At 53.2% G+C, this 24,253-nt stretch overlaps 2 protein-coding genes across 7 annotated transcripts in view; both read left to right on the forward strand.

Moving 5' to 3' along the window:
• The window catches only part of nox5 (NADPH oxidase, EF-hand calcium binding domain 5), a 13,766-nt gene extending 7,062 nt beyond the window's left edge, over positions 1 to 6,704 (forward strand). Inside the window, exons 8-16 of the mRNA XM_062460916.1 lie at positions 1 to 131; positions 432 to 574; positions 816 to 1,154; positions 1,273 to 1,317; positions 1,560 to 1,684; positions 1,907 to 1,991; positions 2,199 to 2,298; positions 2,445 to 2,611; positions 5,703 to 6,704. The exon at positions 1 to 131 is cut by the window's left edge and continues 2 nt beyond it. Coding sequence (XP_062316900.1) covers positions 1 to 131; positions 432 to 574; positions 816 to 1,154; positions 1,273 to 1,317; positions 1,560 to 1,684; positions 1,907 to 1,991; positions 2,199 to 2,298; positions 2,445 to 2,611; positions 5,703 to 5,834 — 1,267 coding nt within the window. The 3' untranslated portion in view covers positions 5,835 to 6,704. The remainder of the gene's footprint in view (positions 132 to 431; positions 575 to 815; positions 1,155 to 1,272; positions 1,318 to 1,559; positions 1,685 to 1,906; positions 1,992 to 2,198; positions 2,299 to 2,444; positions 2,612 to 5,702) is intronic.
• A 140-nt stretch (positions 6,705 to 6,844) lies between these two features.
• On the forward strand, positions 6,845 to 24,180 carry ambra1b (autophagy/beclin-1 regulator 1b). 6 transcript variants are annotated; one of them, XM_062460911.1, is made up of 20 exons: positions 6,845 to 7,134; positions 7,268 to 7,381; positions 9,218 to 9,457; positions 10,185 to 10,243; positions 10,357 to 10,540; positions 10,883 to 11,055; positions 11,170 to 11,236; positions 11,760 to 13,300; positions 13,482 to 13,568; positions 13,693 to 13,878; positions 15,434 to 15,514; positions 15,663 to 15,763; positions 16,165 to 16,275; positions 16,501 to 16,689; positions 16,860 to 17,014; positions 17,536 to 17,675; positions 18,017 to 18,124; positions 21,686 to 21,891; positions 22,112 to 22,276; positions 22,529 to 24,180. In XM_062460911.1, the coding sequence occupies exons 3-20, from the start codon at positions 9,326 to 9,328 to the stop codon at positions 23,077 to 23,079; spliced, it is 4,236 nt and encodes a 1,411-aa protein (XP_062316895.1). In that variant the 5' UTR covers positions 6,845 to 7,134; positions 7,268 to 7,381; positions 9,218 to 9,325; the 3' UTR covers positions 23,080 to 24,180. The 6 variants fall into 6 exon arrangements, with proteins under 6 accessions (XP_062316895.1, XP_062316894.1, XP_062316896.1 ...); XM_062460910.1 differs by having other exon boundaries at positions 6,845 to 7,381; XM_062460912.1 differs by having other exon boundaries at positions 6,845 to 7,381; positions 21,686 to 21,876; positions 22,130 to 22,276.
• The last annotated feature ends 73 nt before the right edge of the window (positions 24,181 to 24,253 follow it).

The following is a 24,253-nucleotide window of genomic DNA, read 5'->3' on the forward strand; positions in this document are numbered from 1 at the left end:
GACTCATCTGGTGATCAAACGGCCGCAGTTCTTCCACTTCAAGCCGGGAGACTACGTCTACATCAACATCCCCGACATCGCCAAGTACGAGTGGCATCCGTTCACCATCAGCAGTGCCCCGGAACAGTCAGGTAGATGAACCTGGAACACATGATGTCTTCAGAGCTGCTCTTTAAAGGCTTCCTTCATGGCTTCACCACCCACAGATTCAGCTCACACATCAGGGTCTGGTTTGTCTCCATGTTTGGAGACGGTCTGAAGAGACTGTTTAGTAGAACAACACTACAGCACCTCTATTCTAGTCACCACATATAGCAGCTTTTTGTAGGAATACGTCAGGATGTACCTATGTGGCCGTTCCTCCCTGTGTACAGTTCTACTGTGAGATGTGTGTCATCTATAAGCAGAACCTCTCATGTTTCCCCTTACAGACACTCTCTGGTTGCACATCCGTTCGATGGGCCAGTGGACCAACCGCCTGTTTGAGTACTTCAGACAGCCAGAGAGTGACGTCCTCAGCACCAAGAGGCTCAGTACCAGCCTGAAGAACCGACAACGCCAGAGGAAGACCCAGGTTCAGCATGAACACACACACACCAACACACACACCAACACACACACACTGCACAAATATATTTAGATGTATTCCCTATCTCTGGTACTCACTGTTTCAAACTCACTTCTTTAATGACTCAAGGCAAATGTGACAGACAACCTTGCCTGGCCAAATTTTGTATCTGTAATACATCTGCAAATGCATCATTTGAATTCTGTAACAGTCTGGGGCTTGGCCGACCGATTGAATATTCTTCCAGGAAGAGCTGTTCAAATCAGCATGCTGGAACGGAACCGTGGCTTCCAGTGAAGATGATGCCATAGAACTGACCATGTATCGATCAAACGGGACCAAATCTGGACCAGGACCAGAGCCAGACACAGTACCAGGACCAGGACCAGGACCAGGGCCAGAGCCAGAGTCAGAGCCAGGCCCAGAGCCAGGGCCAGGGCCAGGGCCAGAGCCAGGCCCAGAGCCAGAGCCAGGGCCAGAGCCAGGGCCAGGGCCAGGGCCAGAGCCAGGCCCAGAGCCAGGGCCAGGGCCCAATCAGGACCAGCTGGGCGCGGCTGAGAGAGGGGAAGGTGCCCCAACTAGAGAGGTGAGGCACCTTCCCCTCTCTCCTTCAGGTGGGGCCTGGTTTTCAAAGCACAAGCTTTGGCCTCTTGGATGGAAATGGTTGTTGTTGTGATCATCCTGGTTCTCCTTTCAACCCACAGGCCTCTGCCAAGATGAGTGACAACCACAGGTTCAGTAACATTAAGGTAAGCCAGTCTCCACCAGGCCATCAAACTACAGTACACATAGTAACATTAAGGTAAGCCAGTCTCCACCAGGCCATCAAACTACAGTACACTTCAGGAAATACTCAAGTATATCTGCAACTGATAAGTAATGATTGTATGAATATTCACAAGATGCATAAGTGTCATTGATATATGAACACATGAATTGATATGTAGATGCCCTTTAACTGTGTGTGTGTGTGTGTGTGTGTGTGTGTCAGTGCTATCTGGACGGGCCGTATGGAACCCCCACCAGGCAGATCTTTGCGTCTGAACATGCTGTCTTGATCGGGGCTGGCATTGGGATCACACCCTTCGCATCCATCCTGCAGAGCATCATGTACCGGTAAAAGATTTAAAACCATGAGAGTGGTTTGAAATACTCCAAAACACTCTCAATCCCAGTCTGTATAAATCACAATGAACTGAAACAAATGAGTGTTACAGGAGAAAAGTGTCATCTCAAAATTACGTGAATGTCCTAGTACTATGTACTAAATGATACCAGTTAGTTAATAGCTGATCATGAAGTGAAAGTGTGAGTGTTTGTGTGCCGACACGCTGGCAGCTACCGCATGAGGAAACAGAACTGTCCTAGCTGCAGCTACTCCTGGTGTGAGAACATCAAGGACAACGACATGGTGCTGAGGAAGGTACGTCCTCCCACTCCGGACGTTCTTAGGGTTACTACTGTACCGTAGTGCTTTGACTGAAAGAAAGGCATATAACAAATACAATGTATTATTATTATTATTATTATTATTATTATTATCCTCTCTCTGGTCAGGAGCTCTGCTGGAGGTCTGCTGAAGAGACACTACAGTCTAGATCATTTTGGGCCTTTTGTATATTTTGATAAGGTTGACTTCATCTGGATAAACCGCGACCAGAAGTGCTTTGAGTGGTTTGTTAGTCTGCTGACCAAACTGGAGATGGACCAGGCCGACGAGGAACCAGAAGGTGAGACAGAAACTGTGATGCAAATAGGAATATAGAAACAGCGCAGAAGGAAAAGAGAAACGTGTCTCTGATGGTGATCATGTCAGATATGTATACGCCTTTGCTGTGTGTGTGTGCAAGTCTCCTCTGGTCCTGCTTGTGTTCAGGACGCTTCCTGGAGATGCACATGTACATGACTTCAGCCCTGAGCAAGAACGACATGAAAGCTATCGGCCTGCAGATGGCGCTAGACCTGCTGGCCAAGAAGGAGAAGAGGGACTCCATCACAGGCCTGCGGACACGCACTCAGCCCGGGAGGCCTGAGTGGGGCAAGGTGAGGAGGCCTGAGTGGGGCAAGGTGAGGGGGCCTGAGTGGGCAAGGTGAGGAGGCCTGAGTGGGGCAAGGTGAGGGGGCCTGAGTGGGGCAAGGTGAGGGGGCCTGAGTGGGCAAGGTGAGGGGGCCTGAGTGGGGCAAGGTGAGGGGGCCTGAGTGGGGCAAGGTGAGGGGGCCTGAGTGGGGCAAGGTGAGGGGGCCTGAGTGGGCAAGGTGAGGGGGCCTGAGTGGGCAAGGTGAGGGGGCCTGAGTGGGCAAGGTGAGGGGGCCTGAGTGGGGCAAGGTGAGGGGGCCTGAGTGGGCAAGGTGAGGGGGCCTGAGTGGGCAAGGTGAGGGGGCCTGAGTGGGGCAAGGTGAGGGGGCCTGAGTGGGGCAAGGTGAGGGGGCCTGAGTGGGGCAAGGTGAGGGGGCCTGAGTGGGGCAAGGTGAGGGGGCCTGAGTGGGCAAGGTGAGGGGGCCTGAGTGGGGCAAGGTGAGGGGGCCTGAGTGGGGCAAGGTGAGGGGGCCTGAGTGGGGCAAGATGAGGGGGCCTGAGTGGGGCAAGGTGAGGGGGCCTGAGTGGGCAAGGTGAGGGGGCCTGAGTGGGGCAAGGTGAGGGGGCCTGAGTGGGGCAAGGTGAAGGGGCCTGAGTGGGGCAAGGTGAGGGGGCCTGAGTGGGGCAAGGTGAGGGGGCCTGAGTGGGGCAAGGTGAGGGGGCCTGACTGGGGCAAGGTGAGGGGGTCTGAGTGGGGCAAGGTGAGGAGGCCTGAGTGGGGCAAGGTGAGGGGGCCTGAGTGGGCAAGGTGAGGGGGCCTGAGTGGGCAAGGTGAGGGGGCCTGAGTGGGCAAGGTGAGGGGGCCTGAGTGGGGCAAGGTGAGGGGGCCTGAGTGGGGCAAAGTGAGGGGGCCTGACTGGGGCAAGGTGAGGGGGTCTGAGTGGGGCAAGGTGAGGAGGCCTGAGTGGGGCAAGGTGAGGAGGCCTGAGTGGGGCAAGGTGAGGAGGCCTGAGTGGGGCAAGGTGAGGGGGCCTGAGTGGGCAAGGTGAGGGGGCCTGAGTGGGCAAGGTGAGGGGGCCTGAGTGGGCAAGGTGAGGGGGCCTGAGTGGGCAAGGTGAGGGGGCCTGAGTGGGCAAGGTGAGGGGGCCTGAGTGGGCAAGGTGAGGGGGCCTGAGTGGGGCAAGGTGAGGGGGCCTGAGTGGGCAAGGTGAGGGGGCCTGAGTGGGCAAGGTGAGGGGGCCTAAGTGGGGCAAGGTGAGGGGGCCTGAGTGGGGCAAGGTGAGGGGGCCTGAGTGGGCAAGGTGAGGGGGCCTGAGTTGGCAAGGTGAGGGGGCCTGAGTGGGGCAAGGTGAGGGGGCCTGAGTGGGGCAAGGTGAGGAGGCCTGAGTGGGGCAAGGTGAGGAGGCCTGAGTGGGGCAAGGTGAGGGGGCCTGAGTGGGCAAGGTGAGGAGGCCTGAGTGGGCAAGGTGAGGGGGCCTGAGTGGGGCAAGGTGAGGGGGCCTGAGTGGGGCAAGGTGAGGAGGCCTGAGTGGGCAAGGTGAGGGGGCCTGAGTGGGCAAGGTGAGGGGGCCTGAGTGGGCAAGGTGAGGGGGCCTGAGTGGGCAAGGTGAGGAGGCCTGAGTGGGGCAAGGTGAGGGGGCCTGAGTGGGGCAAGGTGAGGGGGCCTGAGTGGGCAAGGTGAGGGGGCCTGAGTGGGCAAGGTGAGGGGGCCTGAGTGGGGCAAGGTGAGGGGGCCTGAGTGGGGCAAGGTGAGGGGGCCTGAGTGGGGCAAGGTGAGGGGGCCTGACTGGGGCAAGGTGAGGGGGTCTGAGTGGGGCAAGGTGAGGAGGCCTGAGTGGGGCAAGGTGAGGGGGCCTGAGTGGGGCAAGGTGAGGGGGCCTGAGTGGGGCAAGGTGAGGGGGCCTGAGTGGGCAAGGTGAGGGGGCCTGAGTGGGCAAGGTGAGGGGGCCTGAGTGGGGCAAGGTGAGGGGGCCTGAGTGGGGCAAGGTGAGGGGGCCTGAGTGGGCAAGGTGAGGGGGCCTGAGTGGGGCAAGGTGAGGGGGCCTGAGTGGGGCAAGGTGAGGAGGCCTGAGTGGGGCAAGGTGAGGAGGCCTGAGTGGGGCAAGGTGAGGGGGCCTGAGTGGGCAAGGTGAGGAGGCCTGAGTGGGCAAGGTGAGGGGGCCTGAGTGGGGCAAGGTGAGGGGGCCTGAGTGGGGCAAGGTGAGGAGGCCTGAGTGGGCAAGGTGAGGGGGCCTGAGTGGGCAAGGTGAGGGGGCCTGAGTGGGCAAGGTGAGGAGGCCTGAGTGGGGCAAGGTGAGGGGGCCTGAGTGGGGCAAGGTGAGGGGGCCTGAGTGGGGCAAGGTGAGGGGGCCTGAGTGGGGCAAGGTGAGGGGGCCTGAGTGGGCAAGGTGAGGGGGCCTGAGTGGGGCAAGGTGAGGGGGCCTGAGTGGGGCAAGGTGAGGGGGCCTGAGTGGGGCAAGGTGAGGGGGCCTGACTGGGGCAAGGTGAGGGGGTCTGAGTGGGGCAAGGTGAGGGGGCCTGAGTGGGGCAAGGTGAGGGGGCCTGACTGGGGCAAGGTGAGGGGGTCTGAGTGGGGCAAGGTGAGGAGGCCTGAGTGGGGCAAGGTGAGGGGGCCTGAGTGGGGCAAGGTGAGGGGGCCTGAGTGGGGCAAGGTGAGGGGGCCTGAGTGGGGAAGGGTGAGGGGGCCTGAGTGGGGCAAGGTGAGGGGGCCTGAGTGGGGAAGGGTGAGGGGGCCTGAGTGGGGCAAGGTGAGGGGGCCTGAGTGGGGAAGGGTGAGGGGGCCAGGGACGTCATCTATTGGTTTAATGGGGAAGTTTAATAAACGGATTGAATATATAAACTTGCAGTGGATCGCAGAAGGGGAGATCTTCCATTTTGTAAATAATCCTGAACATGTTAGACTGGATCTCAGTCCTGAACATGTTAGACTGGATCTCAGTCCTGAACATGTTAGACTGGATCTCAGTTCTGAACATGTTAGACTGGATCTCAGTCCTGAACATGTTAGACTGGATCTCAGTTCTGAACATGTTAGACTGGATCTCAGTCCTTGAACATGTTCGACTGGATCTTAGTTCTGAGCAGCGTCTTCAGACCTGTTTCTGCGTGGCACCCCAGGTTTTCCAGAAAGTGGCGGAGGAGAAGAAAGGCAAGGTGCACGTGTTCTACTGTGGTTCTCCAGCTCTGGCCAAAATCATCAAGGCCCAGTGTGAGAACTTTGGGTTTCACTTCTACAAGGAGAACTTCTGAGCGGCCTGCTCTCCTCTCCCCTAGCTCTCAGTCTCACTCTCACAGACTCATCCTCGTGTTCTAAAAAACAGTGGGTTCATTACAGATTAGTATTGTGCATGTGATGATTGCTCTTTCTACATGTGGTGTCTTCAAACTCTTCAAACTGTACTATGCCAGAATACAGTGTGTGTGCATATGTATGTGTATGGTTTGCGTTTGTGAATGTTGTTCCAGAATGCATACATGTGTGCATGATTTTGGATATCTGCCTTCAAATAGTGCCTGCCTTTTCTTTGTGTCTGTTGGGTCACATTTTAACTCTTAACCGCTTAGGAACTAGATGTAAGCAGTTTCTGGTATTTGCTTGTTGTATTGCTGTTGTTGCAAATGGGTCTGATGTACATTTACAGTGATGTTTCTGTTTCTGTTCAAATGTTCTATGGTAGATGCTACAGTATATATGCATTTTGATGGGTTAGCTATTAGTAGGTTACCAGAAATGTTATTACCCATCAATATGACTTAAATAAAATATGTAACTCAGTAGCATTGCGGTTTAATTAGACATATATATAATATATTATATATTATAATTATAGATATTAAATTCATTTTGATTTATGTGTCATGTTTTTAATAGATCAAATGTATATATATAAATGTAAATCATTGTCTAGCAGGTTGTTGTAAAAGAACATGTATTTTTGTAATAATAGGTAATAGGTATAGGTAATCACTATATTCAATGTTCTTTCACGTAACACCACTGTTTATTCTACAAACCTAGAAACGTCAACCTCAATTTTTCTGCACTTATGTAATTCTCCGTAATATTTTCCTCTTGGACAGGAATTTGTTGTAATAAACTCAAAACGATATAAAGCAGAATCCAAGTAAATGTCTTTACTTCCTGGCTTACTAAGTGGCCGTTATGTCTATGGTTTAAATCACTATGATATCAAGGCTAATATAGAGCTAACCTTCTTGGGTTAATTGCAATTGGAGGTCATCCATGTTCGTCTACTATATCGTTATCTCTATATATTTCAATCGGCACAGTTCACACATTGCCAACAGAGGTTAAATTGGATAGATTGACTCCAGTCATCTAGTTGTATCTACATGACACAAACAGTAAGCTAGTCTTTTCTCTTTCTAGGAGGGCGGCGTGAGTCCTAGACCTTTTTGAAAACATCGACTTGTTCTGTTTTCGATTGGTCTCTATCTGGGCTCTGTTGTTTTGACTGCCTGCCTGTTTGGACCGTTTCCTGATCTGGGAAGCTAGCTAGTTAGCAAGCTAGTTACGCAGTACACTGGGGTAGCTATCATAACGCATTAGCTGCATGCCTCACGGAAAACATTTATATCGTATTTTACAGATAATATGAATGTTAAAATTTGTAATGACCTTAGATTGTTAATAGTTATTCATATTTGTACATTAATTGTAGGTAGCGAGTAACTTGCCGTAGCCGTCTATATTTTTGCTAGCAAGCTAGCTGTCCAGCTAGCCTTGACGGGTACGCCTATGATGTCAAATATCAAGAGAAATTCAAGAAAGAAAGGTAGGCCGTGCCCTTCTGACTGACAGACCAGCGGTTAATTTAACAATCTGATGATTTTCCATTCACATAGCTAGCTGATGTCATTTTATTTTTGCACTCAAAATGTCTATGTAGTTTTATAGCTAGGTCGTTAGCCAGTGCTTGTATATCCGGGCTCAGGCTGGCAAGATTCGGCAGTACTATCAGGCTAGCTAGCTAGCTAGTACTGGCACTGCGCTAGCTGGTTTTTGTATTGGCTGGTTACCAAGTTGAGCGGGATAACGTGGCTAGCTAACGTTAGTTGTTTTTCTGGTTTGGTTTAACCTTTCTTGTAAGTTTTATTAACATGTATGCTTGCGGAATTACTTAAGTTTCCCCATTTTCTATCACTGAAATCAACAATTTGGCTGGTTAGCTGGACCGCTAAAGCTTTGACTTGGCTGATCTTTGTCTATCGAATGTGACATGTTGTTGGTAATCAGTCTCTAGCTGCTTGGCTACTGTAGCATTTGCCTTACTAGCTTGCTAGCTATTCTCTAACGTTGGCTACATTTGTTTATTTGGCTAGTTAACTTGTTATTGCCATGGACCCCTTTCACCAACGATGCATAGTTAGTTGCCTATCAAACTAACAAGATGACTAATCTTTAGCTATCTGTTAGCTAACTACGGTAGAAAACATATCTTAAGTGAAAATATTTGAACTTAAATTACGATCAGATGGTTTCTTGGGTTGTTAGATAGCACTAGTAAAAATTTAGCTAAAACACAGAAGGCTGTATTTCTCACTCATGACTAATTACTTAAAGTATCTAGGCGTTAACTAGTTCGTAAACTTGACTAAACAGTCATCAGCTTGTCTTTAGGCTAGCTACTTGGTAAACATATTGACCTCTCGTGTGGCCTTAGCTGGTTTGTTTGTTTTTGTTTAAACTGCATACGAATCTTAGCTCTACCCTTTTACTGTCAACGTTTTAAATGGGGTATCATCGTTTTAAAATGTATATCTCTAATCTGGATAGCTTCGTTTGATCAATGTTCCCCTAACCTAGGTAGGCTGCTTTAGCCTGCCCTGAAAGCAGTGACAAGTACATTTAGTCATTTAGCAGAGTAGAGTTAATAATGGTCAATAAAACAGTAATTCCACCATCCCCACCTTCCCATTGTTTATTTGAATTAACGTAGAGATAATTAAAAAAAACGAGTAAAAACCAAGGACAAGGCTGTTAAGCCGTGCCTCACAAATGTTCTGGAAACAAGGTTATGAAAGTTCAAGAGCACAATGATTTTTTTGGATGTCTGTCTGTCTTGGGATTGAAAATAGACCCACCCATCGTGGTTTGAAAGTAATGTGCTAGGCTTGGCCATCCAAGAATTGTGGGCTCCCAGTTGACTGTTATGTTGTTGGTCATGAATGTAGGAAAATCTCTCCTGGCGTTTGCAATGTCTTGACTTCCAACCCCCAGTTGCACACAGCTTTTTAAGAGGGCGCTAACAGATTCTCTCAGCCAATTAAGTGTGCAGCTGTGTTTTCATCCAATGTGGTGTTTTGCCAAACTGACCAAAATGCATCTGGATTTCAAAAGGCTCATGCACAGTCTTAGGCAAGTTTCCAGGCGTGTGGTGTCAAGTTCTGGCCGTGAGTGCACCACGTCACAGAGCTGCCTTCAGCTTACACCCCCCCTTATGAAGGACGCAAGATATTTTAGAACCAATCTCTTAATAGCACCCCAGCTCACGTTGGGAGCCCTGCTGCTAGCTGTGAGTTTACTTAACAACTAGGCCGATGTGCAGCCCATAAACCACTGCCAACCCTGCCTTGTAGTTGACCGGGCCGGTCTGTCCTGTGTCCCCCAGTGTAGAGCTGTGCATGGCGAGCGAGGTGCAGCAGGAGTGACGGAGCGTCCAGTGTGCGCAGCCTGCTAGTAGCAGCGGCAGAGCCCCCCCCCCCCCTCCCGCCCCGTCATGGCGTCCCGCCAGAGGAACGCCGTGTGCATCCTGGCCAGCCGTGAGCGAGGCTCCCAGCTCTCCGGCTCCCAGCGCCTCCTACAGCAGCTGGTGGAGGAGAAGGTTCGCTGGATGAAGTGGCAGAGTCAGGTAACGCAAGACTGGGGACGGTGGAAGGGGGGAAACGATGTGTGTGTGTGTGTGTGTGTTGGTCCTCAACACCATGTTCCTTGTAAGGCTCTAGTCCTCAGCTCCTTGTCTCCTGGACTCCTGGGTCGGTGTTCAAGCCCATGCTTACAGCAGTCGCACACAGAGGAGTTTCAGGGACAGAGGTTTCATTATCAGGTTTTTCCTATCCTTTCTTTGAAACGGCAAATCTGACCCCCCTTGCTCCCCCTCCCACACAAACACACACTCTCTTTTTATTTAGAAAAGGATATTCAACAGCCGCATCCTTGGTTATAAAAAAAAAAAAAATGTCCCTCCCACATGTGAAAACAAACCTTTGCCCCTTAGAGCAGAAGACCAGAGGAGGGGGGGTGCAGCCAGGCAGCATGCTGGCAGCGCTGGAGGAACCAGCCCACTCCTCCACTCTCCTGTGGGCGTTCCAATCTGGGGCAGAGCCGTTGTCTTTAGCCCGTCACTGTGGCAACGCTGCCATGTGCACGGCTAAATTGTTACTACGTCGGCCTATTTCTGGGCGCACGTATCTCAATGCTAAATAGGTGCTGAAACAATTAACAAGGATTGGATAAATCCTTGGAGGACCTGCTGGTTTGGAATGTGTGCCGTTTTTTCTCAATGGCCGTGTGTGTGTGTGTTTAAATCCACTTCGCCCTGCGTGAGGTCAGCCTGAGACATGTCTGTGTTTGTGTAGAAAGTGGAGCTTCCAGACAGCCCTCGCTCGACGTTTCTCCTCGCCTTCAGCCCAGATCGGTAAGCCGCCACTGAGCTTGAGCTGCATGGAGGACATCATGACTAGTGTGTCTCACAACACCACTAAACTAAGCAACACTGTTCATATCCCTCCTCCCCTCTCCTCCCCTCAGGACCTTGATGGCCTCCACCCACGTTAATCACAACATCTACATCACAGAGGTGAAGACTGGAAAGTGTCTGCATTCCCTGGTGGGGCATCGCCGCACACCCTGGTGTGTGACCTTTCACCCCACCATCCCAGGGCTGCTGGCGTCCGGGTGCCTCGATGGGGAGGTCCGCATCTGGGACCTGCATGTGAGTGCTGCTGCGTTTACCAGCCCTGAACCGAGGTGTTCCTGTAGAACAGGGGTGGAGCTTTCGTTATACATGGGTGGGACGTTTCCCCATCTACTTTTATTAAGAAAATTATATTTTACGGCCTCCTCACTTAAGCCATCCTCAGTTAAATTAAATTTGAATTAAATGTAGTTAACATTTTAATTTAAAGTTAAAAAGAAATAATAATACATTTTGACCCACCCACCGTTGACATCAAGGCTACGTCTCTTATATAGAATGTTACTCCAAGGTATCTCTCCCCCTGTGCCAACCTCTGTGTCAACCTTCCTAACACGTCTCCCCTCTGTGCCCACGCAGGGAGGCAGCGAGAGCTGGTTCACCGAGAGCAACGTGGCCATCGCCTCCTTGGCCTTCCACCCCACCGCCCAGCTCCTCCTCATCGCCACCAACAACGAGCTGCACTTCTGGGACTGGAGCAGACCGGAGCCCTTCGCTGTGGTGAAGACGGGGAGTGAGACGGAGAGAGTCAGGTACATTTCCTCAGAGCTTAAGACGGTTTGGATGGTTGGATCACCGTTGCCTAGTGTGTATTTGATGGTGTTTGATGATTAGGATGTGAATAGACGTTATTGTTCTCTTTCCAGGTTGGTGAGGTTTGATCCGTTGGGGCACAATCTCCTGACAGCGATCGTCAATCCCTCCAACCAGCAGGTGAGTCCTCTCTTGTCCTTCTACATCTCTCTTGTCCTTCTACATCTCTCTTGTCCTGCTACATCTCTCTTGTCCTGCTACATCTCTCTTGTCCTGCTACATCTCTCTTGTCCTGCTACATCTCTCTTGTCCTGCTACATCTCTCTTGTCCTGCTACATCTCTCTTGTCCTGCTACATCTCTCTTGTCCTGCTACATCTCTCTTGTCCTTCTACATCTCTCTTGTCCTTCTACATCTCTCTTGTCCTGCTACATCTCTCTTGTCCTGCTACATCTCTCTTGTCCTTCTACATCTCTCTTGTCCTGCTACATCTCTCTTGTCCCTCTACATCTCTCTTGTCCTGCTACATCTCTCTTGTCCCTCTACATCTCTCTTGTCCTGCGACATCTCTCTTGTTCTTCTACATCTCTCTTGTCATTCTACATCGCTCTTGTCCTGCTACACTTCTCTTGTCCTGCTACACCTCTCGTAGCCACAACGAGTAACACCAACCTGACTAGCCATGGCCTTGCGCTTCCCCCAGAATGAAGATGACTCGGAGGTCCCTATGGACAGCGTGGAGATGCCCCACTTCCGCCAGCGCTCCTTCCTGCCCTCCCAGCCCGTACGCCGCACCCCCATCCTCCACAACTTCCTCCACATCCTGTCGTCTCGCTCCTCCGGGGCGCCGGCAGGCAGCGATCTCCCCCGGCCCAACGTGGAGGCCAGCGGCGAGGGCCCCAGCGCCCCCCTTGGCCAGTACCCCTCGACCCACGAGCGTGGGCCTCCCTACCCCGGCTGCACCCAGCACCTGGGCATGGTGTGCCTCTGCAGCCGCTGCACTGCCAACCGCAGCCCCTCCCTGGGAGAGGGCCCCCCTCCCGCCTCCTCCAGGGCCCCACCGGAGCCCCCCCATGCCTCCACCTTCTCTTCGGCCCGGACTGAGCCCCGCCAGCCCTCAGAGAGACCCTCCGCCTTCACCTCTGTCTACTACGCCGGCGGCAGCTCCCTGCACCGTGCCGTACCCACCCCGCACCTGGCCAGCCAGCCCCTCAGCCAGCCCTCCGCTCACGAGGCCTCCGGCCGCCTGCCAGGGCCCGACTGGACGCGCAGCCTGCTCAACATGCGCCCCGGGGCTGAGAGCGGCATGCTGCCCCCCAGGACCAGCTCCTCCTCCGTCAGCCTGCTGTCCGTGCTGCGCCAGCAGGACGGCTCGTCCCAGTCCCCCGTCTACACGTCTGCCACGGAGGGCAGGGGCTTCCCCCCGCAGGGCCCTGAACCCACCCCCGGGGGCCCCAGCCAGAGGGGTGGTGGAGGCGCAGGCACCAGCAGCGGACATCACCCCTTCTGGGAGGGCGCGCGCAGCAACCCCGCCTCCTTTCGCAATGTGCTGCAGTGCAACCTGAGCCGCTACTTCATGGAGTTCGATCGCATGCAGGACCTGGAGTCTCCTCTGGGGGGCACTGGCGGTGTGGAGGGCAGCCAGGAGCAGACCCAGGAGCTGCTCAACAACAACATTGACCCCGAGAGGCCGTCGTCCTCCTCTGCCTCCTCCTCACACTACCAGCCCCCTCCTCCTCCTCCTCCTCCTCCTCCTCCTCCTCACAACTCAGAGAACCCCCCTCCCCCCAGCCCACAGACCCACTCCTCCCGGGGACACCTAAACCGCTGCCGCGCCTGCCACAACCTGCTCACCTTCAACCACGACTCCCAGCGCTGGGAGCGCACCAGCCAGGCTGCCTCCACCTCCGCCCAGGAGCCCCCCTCCTGGCAGGCCCCCGGCCCGGCCTACGACGAGGGGGGCCAAGGGCCTCGGAGGGACCCCCAGGCCCACGAGAGGAGGGCCCCGGCAGCGGAGCCGAGTGAAGTGTCCCCCGGGGGAGGCGCTGGGCCGGTGCCCTTCCCCGGGGCTTCCTCTTCCCCCCAGCCTGGGGAGCAGACAGTGGGCCTGGTGTACAACCAGGAGACAGGCCAGTGGGAGAGGGTGTACAGGCAGGCAGCTTCCGGACGCCCTGCAGACACACCGCCTGAGGCCTTAAACCAGGAAATGCCTGTGGACAACCCAGATGAGGACTCTCTCAGGAGGTAGGCTTCACAGCCGATAAGGAAACACCGTTCTGCCTCTGAGGGTTTTTTCTCAGACTTGTCATCGAGTTGAAGTACCAGTTTAATCTGGTTCCAAGGCTGTGTTTTTTAATCCTAAGAGATGTTTGTTGGTGCTTAAACGTCCTGTGATGTTTGCTGACTGTTGTGTCCTGTGTCTCAGGAGGCTGCTGGAGTCGTCTCTCCTTTCCCTGTCCCGCTACGACATGGGAGGCTCCAGAGACCACCCCATCTACCCCGACCCTGCCAGGTACAGCCCCCAGCACGGCCCCCAGCACGGCCCCCAGCACAGCCTCTGTGTGTGTGTGTGTGTTCCTGGGTATGCTAGGTTCTGTATTCCATCCCAGTAACAGAGCTGGTTCCTGGGTCTGCAGGTTGTCCCCTGCAGCCTACTATGCTCAGAGGATGATCCAGTACCTGTCCAGGAGGGACAGCATCCGCCAGCGCTCACTGCGCTACCAGCAGAACCGCCTGAGGACGCTGTCGTCCTCCTCGGACAGCCCGGCTGGCAACCCCTCCGCCGCCATGGAGAACAGCGACGTGGACTTCGAGGAACTGGAGTGAGTCTTGATTTCCTGTCTTTGTCCTGGCGCTCCACCTCCCATGTCTTCTGAGGGAGTCTTCATAGAAGCTTTATCCTGATTAGGGCTGTCACGATAACTACTTTCGTTGGACGATAAGTAATAGAAATAATCGCGATGTATGTGCAACGCAGGGTAACTAATGGGTTAATTTTAAACGGATGTTAGTCTAAACTGACTGTGGAGTTAACCTATCAGATTGAGATGGTTCGGTGGTTTGGGCCAATGAAATGATACCTAGATATTGAGGGTCGCCCTTAGAAAAGAGCGGGGGAAACCCTGGGAGTGAAACCAGAGATTTCCTTCGAAGAGATTGATGTATGTAAAATGTTGTGAAAGGAAAAGAGAAAACGATTATAAAGAAAATCAAAGTGCTCATACTAAGTAATAATAACAAAGATATTATTATTATTAGAGACTGATCTTTCAGAGCCTGGAGCCATCGGTATTGGGAAATGGCAGTTGCACACTTTCGACCGACATTTATGAATATTGTTTTTTATGTTTCTGTGTTATCCAATTTGTAATTACGGATGTTATTAGAGTCGAAGGGTGCACCCAGAAAGTAATTGATTGTATTAATATCTGTGGGAGATTGTTTTATCAATGCACGTAAGACCATTCAGAATCAGAATGGGATTTATTCGCCATGAAAGTTTGCACAGACAAGGAATTTGCTTTGGCAGGAAGGTGCATACAATAAACATATAGGGACCTAAAATTTAAATCAAATCAAATTTATTTGTATAGCCCTTTTTACACGCAAGCATGTCACAGAGGGCTTCACATATGCCCATAGAACTGCCCCTCAACCAACCTAAACCCTCAAGGAAGACAAGGAAAAACTCCCAAAAAACTGTCAACAGGAGAAAAAAAAAAAAAATGGAAGAAACCTTGGGAGGAGCAATTCAGAGAGGGATCCCCTCCTCCAGAGACGGTTGGTGAGAGAGAGGAGCAGAACACAGGCTAAACATAGTCATACAGTGTCGATGGGTTTTAAAACACCAAAATCCATTATTATCCATAGTTTTTCGGCATCATCCTTTGAGAGAAATTTTCGTATTTTGGCAATATTACGTAGATGGAAAAATGCAGTTCTAGTAATTTGCTTAATATGGTACTCAAACGAAATATGTGGACTATCTATACTAAGGGTACATAAACTAGCAGTACTAAGTGGAACTACTGCTAGTTTATGTACCCTTAGTATAGATAGTCCACATATTTAAATTTACTTTAGTTATTAGTTTCTTTGACTTCTGATAATAGAAGTCAAAGACTTCTGATAATACTACATGTTGCAACTCAGTACTACTGCTACCTCTTGTTCCCATCTAATTTCTTCTGATCAATTGGCCTGTTCATCCCATTTAGTATAGTTAACAACTTTGTTACATATGCGATATTATAGTGTTGATAGAGCCTCCTGTCTGTATTCTCTCCTGGCATTCCCCTCCCTTCCTGTCTCTTCCTGGACTGGTGATGGACGTCTTGGTCCTTAACTTCCTTGTGTCTTGATGTTTGTGTCGTTCAGTGACAACGGAGACCGGACAAGGCACAGAACACCTCGCAACGCCCGCATGTCCGCTCCCTCGCTGGGACGCTTCGTTCCCAGGTCCGTCATACATCCAGACTCCCTCTAAGGCTCTATATCTATATACATACATACATCAAATGTACATGGAGATGTATATGAATCTACTGGACAGTGCGTTTTGTTGAGTCGCTGTGCTCTAACTGTCTCTGTCCACTCTGTCCTGCAGACGGTTCCTGCTTCCTGAGTACCTGCCATATGCTGGAATCTTCCATGAGAGAGGTCAGCCTGGCCTGGCCACACACTCCTCTGTCAACAGGGTTCTAGCAGGTACACTTCCTGTCTAGCACCACTCCACAGCTGCCCTCAGTGCAGCCCTATCTGCTCTCCAGGTTTCACATCTGTCACTTCCTGTCTAGCACCACTCCACAGCTGCCCTCAGTGCAGCCCTATCTGCTCTCCAGGTTTCACATCTGTCACTTCCTGTCTAGCACCACTCCACAGCTGCCCTCAGTGCAGCCCTATCTGCTCTCCAGGTTTCACATCTGTCACTTCCTGTCTAGCACCGCTCCACAGCTGCCCTCAGTGCAGCCCTATCTGCTCTACAGGTTTCACATCTGTCAACTGTCAGTAGTGTCCTACCTCTGTGGTAGTATCAACTCCGTGCTGGTTAGGCTTGTGTGTTTTGATTCACCTGGTTGCTGACCGCTAATGTTTGTCTGACCGGTCAGGTGCCTCCATCGGTGATGGCCAGTCCGCGGTCGCCAGCAACATTGCCAACACCACCTACCGGCTGCAGTGGTGGGACTTCACCAAGTTTGACCTCCCAGAGATCAGCAACGGTACAGGCAGCCCTCCCCGCGCTAGCATGCCTTCTCTTAACACGTTGGCCATATTTGTTTCCACATTTATTTATTTGTAAATCACAAGTTAATTTATTAGTAAGTTCACAAGTAGTGTTTTATTTATTTATTAGTATTCTATTTATAGTTGATTTTTTTTTTATATTTACAGTTGACCAAACTCTTACTTATTTTCTTGAACATGGTGCCCCTCCCTCCTCCTAGCCTCAGTCAACGTGCTGGTGCCAAACTGTAAGATCTACAACGATGCCAGCTGTGACATCTCTGCAGACGGCCAGCTCCTGGCCGTGTTCATCCCCAGCAGCCAGCGAGGCTTCCCTGACGAGGGCATCCTGGCCGTCTACTCCCTGGCCCCTCACAACCTGGGCGAGATGCTGTACACCAAGAGATTCGGTCAGTCAGCAACACCACCTGGAAGCCCTCATAAGTAGACCACGTCATTAGTCCGTTCAGATCACACTTAAGGTTAAGGTATTATTGGCTGTTTAGGCCAATCAGATCTGTGTAGAATCCTGTAAGATCGGTGTGTGAGTGAGTGCTGATGATGTCCTGGTTCGTCCCAGGTCCCAACGCCATCTCCGTCAGCCTTTCTCCTATGGGCTGCTACGTCATGGTGGGGCTGGCCTCACGCAGGATCCTGCTGCACCCCTCCACTGACCACATGGTGGCCCAAGTGTTCAGGCTGCAGCAGCCCCACGGAGGAGAGACTTCCATCAGGGTGAGAAGGGGAGGGGAGGGCCTGGGGAGGGGCTGGGGAGGGGTGAGGAGGGGAGGGGAGGGGAGGGCCTGGGGAGGGGAGGGGAGGGGAAGGGTGGGGAGGGGAGGGGAGGGGAGGGGAGGGGTGGGGAGGGGAGGGGAGGGGAGGGGAGGGAAGGGCCTGGGAGGGCTGGGGAGGGGCTAGGGAGGGGCTGGGGAGGGGAGGGGTGTTGAGGGGAGGGGAGGGGTGGGGTGAGGAGGGGAGGGGCTGGGGAGGGGTGGGGAGGGGTGGGGAGGGGAGGGGTGAGGAGTTGGTTTAGATGCAGTCCTGAGGGCACATGTGAAGCCCTCTGTGGTGAACAAAAGAAAAAGAAAATACAAGGGACAAATAAACAATACAAAAATATATAATATATGTATAAACATATAAACAACAGTAAGCAACTACAGTATGAACACACAATATAAACACATAAGCAATGACAAACCAGTGAGTGTACGCTGTATTTCCTCTGACAACTGTGTTTTGGTGGCGTTCCCTAGATGGTGTTCAATGTAGTGTACCCCATGGCCCCCGACCAGCGCAGACATGTCAGCATCAATTCAGCCAGATGGCTGCCAGACCCGGGCATGGGCCTGGCCTACGGCACCAACAAAGGAGACCTGGTCATCTGCCGGCCCGTGTGAGTGTTCCCCTCTCAGACTCAGGTCCACTAACCCTAACCCTCCCTGTTCAGAGCCCGCAGACTCAACAATGGAAGCTGCTCTCCTGATGTGTTGGTGCTAAACCTGTCCTATAACGAGGGCGCGATCCGAGAGGTTCCCCACACTGGAGCTCAGTTCATGATTAGATTAGATTAGATTAATTGTCATTTTAAGCAGGAAGCCGATGGAATGGCTGTGGTCAATTATCAGTTGCTAATAAGGTCACAGTCTGGATGATTGCTTGAAGGAATCCCCTGTCAGTGACAGATCTGATTACAGCTTTGTCTCTGTGGAAAGAGTCATGATGTGTGTTCCACAGGTTCTACCGCAGCGACGGGGAGAGCACTGCAGAACCCAGCACAGAACCCATATTCTCCGTCAACAACAGTGGGGGCACCAGCAGAACCCGCGGTACAGAGAGGCCAGGGTGAGAAGCCTTCGCCCCCTCATGTCTGAGCCCACTCACATCTGAGCCCCACTCACATCTGAGCCCACTCACATCTGAGCCCTAGTCACGTCTGAGCCCTAGTCACGTCTGAGCCCCACTCACATCTGAGCCCACTCACATCTGAGCCCCACTCACATCTGAGCCCTAGTCACATCTGAGCCCTAGTCACATCTGAGCCCTAGTCACATCTGAGCCCTAGTCACATCTGAGCCCACTCACATCTGAGCCCTAGTCACATCTGAGCCCTAGTCACATCTGGGCCCCACTCACATCTGAGCCCCACTCACATCTGAGCCCCACTCACATCTGAGCCCTAGTCACATCTGAGCCCTAGTCACATCTGAGCCCTAGTCACATCTGAGCCCCACTCACATCTGAGCCCACTCACATCTGAGCCCTAGTCACATCTGAGCCCTAGTCACATCTGAGCCCCACTCACATCTGAGCCCCACTCACATCTGAGCCCCACTCACATCTGAGCCCTAGTCACATCTGAGCCCTAGTCACATCTGAGCCCCACTCACATCTGAGCCCACTCACATCTGAGCCCTAGTCACGTCTGAGCCCCACTCACGTCTGAGCCCTAGTCACGTCTGAGCCCTAGTCACGTCTGAGCCCTAGTCACGTCTGAGCCCTAGTCACGTCTGAGCCCTAGTCACGTCTGAGCCCTAGTCACGTCTGAGCCCTAGTCACATCTGAGCCCTAGTCACGTTTGAGCCCACTCACATTTGAGCCCTAGTCACATCTGAGCCCTAGTCACGTCTGAGCCCACTCACGTCTGAGCCCTAGTCACATCTGAGCCCACTCACGTCTGAGCCCTAGTCACGTCTGAGCCCACTCACGTCTGAGCCTTAGTCACGTCTGAGCCCACTCACGTCTGAGCCCTAGTCACATCTGAGCCCACTCACGTCTGAGCCCTAGTCACGTCTGAGCCCTAGTCACGTCTTAGCCCACTCACGTCTGAGCCCTAGTCACATCTGAGCCCTAGTCACATCTGAGCCCTAGTCACGTCTGAGCCCACTCACGTCTGAGCCCTAGTCACGTCTGAGCCCACTCACGTCTGAGCCCTAGTCACATCTGAGCCCTAGTCACGTCTGAGCCCTAGTCACGTCTGAGCCCTAGTCACATCTGAGCCCTAGTCACGTCTGAGCCCACTCACGTCTGAGCCCTAGTCACGTCTGAGCCCTAGTCACGTCTGAGCCCTAGTCACGTCTGAGCCCACTCACGTATGAGCCCTAGTCACGTCTGAGCCCTAGTCACATCTGAGCCCTAGTCACGTCTGAGCCCTCTCACATCTGAGCCCTAGTCACGTCTGAGCCCTAGTCACGTCTGAGCCCTAGTCACTATGGGTGGAACGGTACACTGAAGTCACGGTTCGGTTCATACCGCGGTTCAGACATCACGGTTCGGTACGAGTTCGGTACAACGGAGGGAAAAGCAAAACAAACCAGGTTCCTCTACGAGTGAATACGGCGCATTGAAGAGGACATGTAAATTCTGGGTTACCAGAAACCGAAGTTTTCCCAAACTTGCAATCTTAAAGAGGCCGGCGGGTCTTCTATCTCTCGTGGGTCGCCACCACTCGCCATATTCGTCCTTAGTGCTGCTAGCTAGCCTATCTCTGACTCACGGCGGCGCCAATCAGAGCTTCAGAGCTACAGACAGCGTTGGGAAAGTTCACTTTCTACATTAACTAGTTCAGTTCATAGTTCAAAATGTTGAATTATGAACTAAGTTCACAGCTCCCAAAAATGTTGCGAGCTATAATTTTTCTAAATTATTTCCACAGTCCATATAGAACCACAGACAGCAATTGTTTTATTAGTTTGGCTGCCGTTGCCAGATTGAAATCTCTATGTCTGCAATGCCGCTCTCGGCCTCTACGCAACTTCGGCGCTCTCACGCTTGCCAGGCATAGACGGTAGAAGAAAGCACACGCAGCGATTGACTGGTTGGGCAACCCTGGATACAGGACTGTTAATGGTGTGTTTTTCGCCTGGAAGTCTCTAGAAATCTGGCACCTTATTGAACGAAATTAAAGAGTGAACGTGCCGTTCACAGACACCAGAATGAACGCGTTCACAGTATCGTTCATCAGGCAGTAATACAGTATGTTCAGTTCACGTTCACCAAAATTCTGACAGAGTTCATGAACTTTCGTTCAATGAACGCGTTCAGACGCAACACTGGCTACAGATTAGATGTCCCTAAAGAACACGAGTATCTAACAGTAGTTCTGCATTACATTAATTAATTTGCACGCAAGTTTTATTTATTTTTATACCGTGTATTCCCCGTGTAATTTCATGCACCAAACCGGTACGAATACATGTACCGTTCCACCCCTACTAGTCACTCACGTCCCTCTGGAACACTACCTGTGTGCATGTAGGAGCCACGATGGGAGAATGTTACTTAATGATCCCAAAGTCATAGTTCATCATTTCTGGTCAGTGTGGGCCTATAAGACAAATGTCCAAACCAAATGCACATAAATTGAGTAATGATTGTCAAGGCTCCCCTTTAAGACAACAAGGGACATCATATGCAGTGGAGTGGTTGTAAGAGCAGCGTAACTTAAACCCTTTCTACGCCATTAAACATTCCTAAACCAGGATCACATCTCCAGCCGCGTCAGGCTGAAGTCACGGAGCCCACAGCTCCTCTGGGGTTCATCCTGACCTCTCCTGTCCTCTGAGGTTCATCCTGACCTCTCCTGTCTCCTCTGGGGTTCATCCTGACCTCTCCTGTCTCCTCTGTGGTTCATCCTGACCTCTCCTGTCTCCTCTGAGGTTCATCCTGACCTCTCCTGTCTCCTCTGGGGTTCACCCTGACCTCTCATGTCTCCTCTGGGGTTCATCCTGACCACTCCTGTCTCCTCTGGGGTTCATCCTGACCTCTCTTGTCTCCTCTGGGGTTCATCCTGACCTCTCCTGTCTCCTCTGGGGTTCATCCTGACCTCTCTTCTCTTCTCTGGGGTTCATCCTGACCTCTCCTGTCTCCTCTGTGGTTCATCCTGACCTCTCCTGTCTCCTCTGTGGTTCACCCTGACCTCTCCTGTCTCCTCTGAGGTTCATCCTGACCTCTCCTGCCTCCTCTGGGGTTCATCCTGACCTCTCTTGTCTCCTCTGGGGTTCATCCTGACCTCTCCTGTCTCCTCTGGGGTTCATCCTGACCTCTCCTGTCTCCTCTGGGGTTCATCCTGACCTCTCTTGTCTCCTCTGGGGTTCATCCTGACCTCTCCTGTCTCCTCTGGGGTTCATCCTAACCTCTCCTGTCTCCTCTGGGGTTCATCCTGACCTCTCCTGTCTCCTCTGGGGTTCATCCTAACCTCTCCTGTCTCCTCTGGGGTTCATCCTGACCTCTCCCGTCTCCTCTGGGGTTCATCCTGACCTCTCTTGTCTCCTCTGGGGTTCATCCTGACCTCTCCCGTCTCCTCTGGGGTTCATCCTGACCTCTCCCGTCTCCTCTGGGGTTCATCCTGACCTCTCCCGTCTCCTCTGGGGTTCATCCTGACCTCTCCCGTCTCCTCTGTCCCAGGCCTCCCAGCAGACCAGGCTGGAGACCGGACAGGGACATGGGCCTGATGAACGCCATCGGCCTGCAGCCCCGCCACCCCGCCCCCTCCGTCACCTCCCAGGGGACCCAGACGCCGGTGGTGCAGCTGCAGAATGCAGAGACCCAGACGGAGAGGGACCTCGCCACCCCCAGCACCTCCCACACCGCACCTGGTGAGGGGCAGTCACCTCCATGGTGAACAACCATGTCCAGCAGGGATACATGAAGGGGGCAGCCAGGGAGAGGAAAATGTAATAATGAAGGATGTATTCATTTAGCAGATGTGTTTATCCAAAGCGTCAGACAGCACAGAGAGGGGGAATACAACCTGGGTCCTTGATCTGCAGTCACATGCTGCACCGCAGAGCTGCACCCTGCCAAGCACGGTAGGCTCACCACTGTGTTTACTGTGTTTCTGGGGCTCAGCAGAGCCGCTACAGGAAGTGGCCTCCACCAGCGCCGGGGCTGCAGGAACCCTGGAGCCACAAGGCAGCAGTGCCATGGACGGGCCCCTGGGGGGCGGGCCCCTGGCGGACGCCAGCACCGAGGCCAGCACCTCCACCGCCCACACTGGTAACCCCTCACCTGCTTGTCCTCCTGATAACCAGGGCTGCCATCAAGCACTGGGGTTTACAGGTTAAAAGGGCCTGATCTGCAACAAAAAAAAGGGGGGGGGGGGGATCGGTGATGGATTTATGTAACGTAACTGTAATGGAATACATTTGTGAGTTGAGCAAATGTTGTGAAAGCTGTCTATTTAGAGCTAGTAAAGGAAGGATCTATGTTACGGAAGGTTTTCCTGACGCCGTGTCCCTCTGCCCCCAGGTGACGCCCCAGAATACGCCCCCGGGGAGGACGCCCTGGCGAGGATCCGCCGGCTCATCGCCGAGGGCGGCATGACGGCGGTGGTGCAGCGCGAGCAGAGCACCACCATGGCCTCCATGGGCGGCTTCGGCAACAACATCATTGTCAGCCACCGCATCCACCGTGGCTCCCAGACCGGCACCGGACGCGCCCCCGGCCCCTCCTCCTGCCCCCTCACCATCACCCAGCCCCAGCCCAGCCAGACACAGACCCTCCGGCTCACACTGGAGCACCCACCCCTCACAGAGGCCCCCATGTGGGGGCCCACCGCCCTCTCGCGGCCCCAGCCCCCAGCGCTCCTCCCAGACGGGGCCGAGCCGGGCCTGGCCATGGGCCTGGACAACGTGTTTGAGGGAGGACGGGCGGCCGCCGCTGACCCGGCTCCCTCCTCCTCCGGACTCTTCTCCCCCTCCCCCTCCTCCAGCTCTCACGCTGCCTCCCCCTCCTCCAGCAACCGCAACAACAACAACAGCAGCCGCAGTAGTTACCCTGGCGACCCCTACAGCAGGTAGCCCTGGGTCTAGTCTCAGCCCAGGACCAGGAGAGCTTCGCTAAGAAGCAACACAGCAGGCGACAGACTGGTGATAGCGGCCATGCTGTCTGCGAGAGACTGGCGAGAGGCTCTGTGTTCCAACCAGAGCACCTCCTCTGCTGGTCCTACAAGCCTTATCTCTTCAGAATGGGGGCTTGACTGCAGAGTCTCCTCGATGCGAGCCCCCACCCAGCCGGGAGCCTTCAGCTCTCCCTCCTCTTCTATGTGGGTGTGCACTTTCACTGCACTTAATGGACCTAGTTGTTTGATCATTCCATGTCAGAAAGGGCTTCTACTTGAATGGTGCCAGCGCCGAGGGCGGCCGCTGCTGAGTGTGCCGGTCTTTTCTCCGTGCATAGGCTTGACGAAACGAAGGCTGTTCCCTGTCAAGTGCCATGTGAGTGTCTGGGATGAACACAGGCTCTCCATACGGCCACAGTTGGTGCCATGCAGATAGAAATGTGGTGCCATGCAGAGATCGGAAGAGAGAAAAAATAAAATCAAGAGTGAACATTGTGTAAATGTAATATGATGATGACTAAAAGAAGAGCTCCTACTGTGTGAATCATGGGGTTGTGTGTGTGACCTTTCAGTTGAATCCACACCTCTTAGGACTTTCTACCGCTGTTGTGGACTCTCCTCTCATGACCTTGGGGTGCACAGCGCCTTGTGGGAGACGGACTGTCTGACCCCGGGGTGCTTCCTGTTCCAGCTACTACAGACAGTCACGCTGGTGGATGTAATGTTACATGACCTATCAATCATTTCTGACTTTATTGATGATGAACCGTGCTGTTGTTTCACTGCATGTTTTCAGTAATGCTGCGCTTGATGACATGGAACGTCACAGGACAGACATGCCTGGTGACATGCCTGGTGACATGTGACATGCCTGGTGACATGTGACATGCCTGGTGACATGTGACATGCCTGGTGACATGTGACATGCCTGGTGACATGTGACATGTGACATGTGGACACATGTAGAAATAAAGGAGCGATCCAGCCAGCTGTTGAGGCTTTAAGGAAGGCGGAGGGGGTCCCTGAGGCCTGGCCTCAGGGACCCCCTCCCCATACCCGGTGGGGGTGGAGGGGGGCCGGTGGGGGTGGAGGGGGGCCGGTGGGGGTGGAGGGGGGCCGGTGGGGGTGGAGGG

Source organism: Osmerus eperlanus, chromosome 5 (assembly GCF_963692335.1).
Source record: "Osmerus eperlanus chromosome 5, fOsmEpe2.1, whole genome shotgun sequence".
Taxonomy (NCBI): domain Eukaryota; kingdom Metazoa; phylum Chordata; class Actinopteri; order Osmeriformes; family Osmeridae; genus Osmerus; species Osmerus eperlanus.

Bases quoted from the DNA above. Each gene is read 5' to 3' on its own strand.
- ambra1b (XM_062460910.1), top strand. From the start codon at position 9,326: ATGGCGTCCCGCCAGAGGAACGCCGTGTGCATCCTGGCCAGCCGTGAG. The intron at 9,458-10,184 runs GTAACGCAAGAC...GTGTTTGTGTAG, and splicing joins GGATGAAGTGGCAGAGTCAG to AAAGTGGAGCTTCCAGACAG. The intron at 17,015-17,535 runs GTGAGAAGGGGA...GGCGTTCCCTAG, and splicing joins GAGGAGAGACTTCCATCAGG to ATGGTGTTCAATGTAGTGTA.